The sequence below is a fragment of the Caenorhabditis briggsae genome (genome assembly GCF_000004555.2).
Source record: "Caenorhabditis briggsae complete genome, chrIV, whole genome shotgun sequence".
Classification (NCBI taxonomy): domain Eukaryota; kingdom Metazoa; phylum Nematoda; class Chromadorea; order Rhabditida; family Rhabditidae; genus Caenorhabditis; species Caenorhabditis briggsae.
Genome location: NC_013487.2, coordinates 4,357,687 through 4,360,159, shown reverse-complemented (window position 1 = coordinate 4,360,159; position 2,473 = coordinate 4,357,687). Strand labels below are relative to the sequence as shown.

Below are 2,473 nucleotides of genomic sequence, written 5' to 3'. Positions count from 1 at the left end.
GAATTTTTAATTTGTCTGATAAAACTTTTTTTATAATCAAAAAACAACGCAAAAATGCGATTTTGTGCAATTTCATGAGGTTTTTGAATTATAAAAAAAGTTTTATCAGACGAATTAAAAATTCATTTATAGAAAATGAAGAGAAAATAATTGCAGTTTTTTTGAGCTATAGAACTCCTAGAAATGTCAAAAACTGAAAGAGGAGATAGATTTTTTCTGAATAAATCTATAACCACTAATTAATAAATCTATAACCACTAATTAATCACATAAATCTATAACCACTAATTAATTTTTTAAGAATCATTTGAATCATCTTGGAACTCCACAAAATCAGATAAAAAATTCTGAAATTATGGTTTCAGACCTGCAATTGTGATCGCGCCAAACTTTTTTTCTGTAGATCAAAAATTAATTTGCAGTTCGGAATTGTTCTGTGGGAGAGCGTGACATGTTCAAATTCACTTTTTTTTTTTTGAAAAAACTAATTAGCAGAAAATTTGTAAAACTTCGCAAATGAGGTGCCATCATAATATGAAGTAGCTTTCAATTAGAATTTTATAATTAGGAGCAATTTGAAACCGTGTAACTTGAATTTAATATGAGCACGATAGTCAATCGCTATCTTGTGACTTTCAGGAAGGTTTTTGATAACTCAAGAACTCTATGAATATCTTAAATGCAATTGAACTCCTTTTACCAATAAAAAAATTAGATATGCTTTCGATACAGAACCACTTCGAAAATAATCTACTTGTTTTGAGTTCTTTCCGAAACCCAAAAAAAAATAATTTTTTTGACAAAATCATTTTTCCGGAGTATATATATTCTATTCGCAGGTTTGAAGATAAAAAAGAGTGATGGGAACCAGGAAAAGAAAATGAAGAAAATGAGTAGGCGAGATTTTTCACTGTTTATAACAATTTGTGTGTGATTGAACTTCATTAAGGATATGTTAATAAGGCTTCTTGATATAGAACTTTTATGAAAAAGAATGTTTAAAAAACGGAAAAAATTTAATAGAAAACAACAGTTTCCTAACTGTTGTATCTGAAAAGCTTATACGGTTTCTAAGGGTTCTGAAAAAGATGATTATTTATTTTTTTGTTGATTAGTTTTTGCTCTGTCAAACTTCTGACAATAATAATTCAATTCATACAACCATAGTTACGACTTGATTTAATTCACGATTTCAAACTAAAAGTATTAAAAAGTTAATTAGCTGAAAATAAAAATTACCGAATGTCATAACTTGTAGTAAAAATCTTAAGATTTATTTGAAACCGTATAAATTTTATTTGAAGTCTTGAATTCTATGAGCAAGTTCCTCCCTAGTTGTTCAACATTCAGAGCCATTTATTTGAAACCGTATAAATTTTATTTGAAGTCTTGAATTCTATGAGCAAGTTCCTCCCTAGTTGTTCAACATTCAGAGCCATTAACGCCTCATTAGGTTTCTTAGTTTTTTTTTAACGTTCTTACTAAAACATAAAAATACCTCTTTACCAAAAATCATTCTTCCAGAGGAGGTCTCATCACCGGAGACCGTATTTTCGCCGTCAACGGACATTCGATCATCGGTGAGAACCACAAGAAAGTTGTCGAAAGAATCAAGGCGAACCCGAATCGTTGTGAGATGTTGGTCATTTCCGAGGAGGGCGCCAAGTGGTACCAGGAGCACAATGTTCAAATCACTTTGGATCTTCCAAATATTGAACGAGTTTCTCAGAAGGTTAGTTGAACGGGAGAGGAATTTACTTTTGGACATTTTGGCCAAACGTATCTCGTTTCTTGTAAGATGTATCCGAAATGCTCAACTGATAAAATGATTATCATAATATCAAAAATATTTTGTCTGTTGACTACTTTTTCATATCTAACAATGGTGCAAAAGAAGAATGCTTATTATTTTGAAGCAGATTTTGGATGAAATAACATGAATGTGAAACATACAGTACTGGCCAAAAAGGTATTCGCAAATAGTTTTTCGAGCATAACTTTTCTGAAACTTCCCGATCAATCTGATATTTTAAGACAAAGTTTAAAACGGTAAAAGAAACTGATTCAACAACAAGAATAGTCAAAATTTCAAAAAATTGAAAAAAAATCGAAAAATTCATGAAAATTGCAAAAAACCGGTAAATGGAACTTTGACTTCTGAGATCTAGGATAGACCGGTAAACGAAAAATAATAATAGAAAATGAATAAAATAGCTTTAGTACTTCGTTGGGAAGCCTTTGGCGTCGATTACCGTTTGACATCTTCTTGGCATCGAGTCGAGAAGGGTGTCGATGACAGACATCGGGATGGCCTGCCAGACATCTTGGAGTTGGTCGAACTTCTGGTTGGCATTCGAGGCACGAACCCCTCTAAGCTGTCTCTCGACATGCTCCCAGAGGTGTTCGATCGGATTCAAGTCCGGAGATTGACTTGGCCAGTCCAGAAGATCCACGTGGCGGCGTCGGAACCACT

The 2,473-nt window shown here is 32.6% G+C and overlaps 2 protein-coding genes across 2 annotated transcripts in view; one reads left to right on the top strand and one right to left on the bottom strand.

The window, feature by feature from the left end:
* CBG21776 overlaps positions 1–2,473 on the bottom strand; it is a gene marked incomplete at both ends in the record, with an annotated part of 51,716 nt that overhangs the window by 23,135 nt on the left and 26,108 nt on the right. The window lies entirely within an intron of this gene.
* Cbr-tag-60 overlaps positions 1–2,473 on the top strand; it is a gene marked incomplete at both ends in the record, with an annotated part of 27,963 nt that overhangs the window by 1,341 nt on the left and 24,149 nt on the right. Inside the window, one exon of the mRNA XM_045235203.1 lies at positions 1,525–1,732. Within this exon, the coding sequence (XP_045097358.1) occupies positions 1,525–1,732 (208 nt within the window). The remainder of the gene's footprint in view (positions 1–1,524; positions 1,733–2,473) is intronic.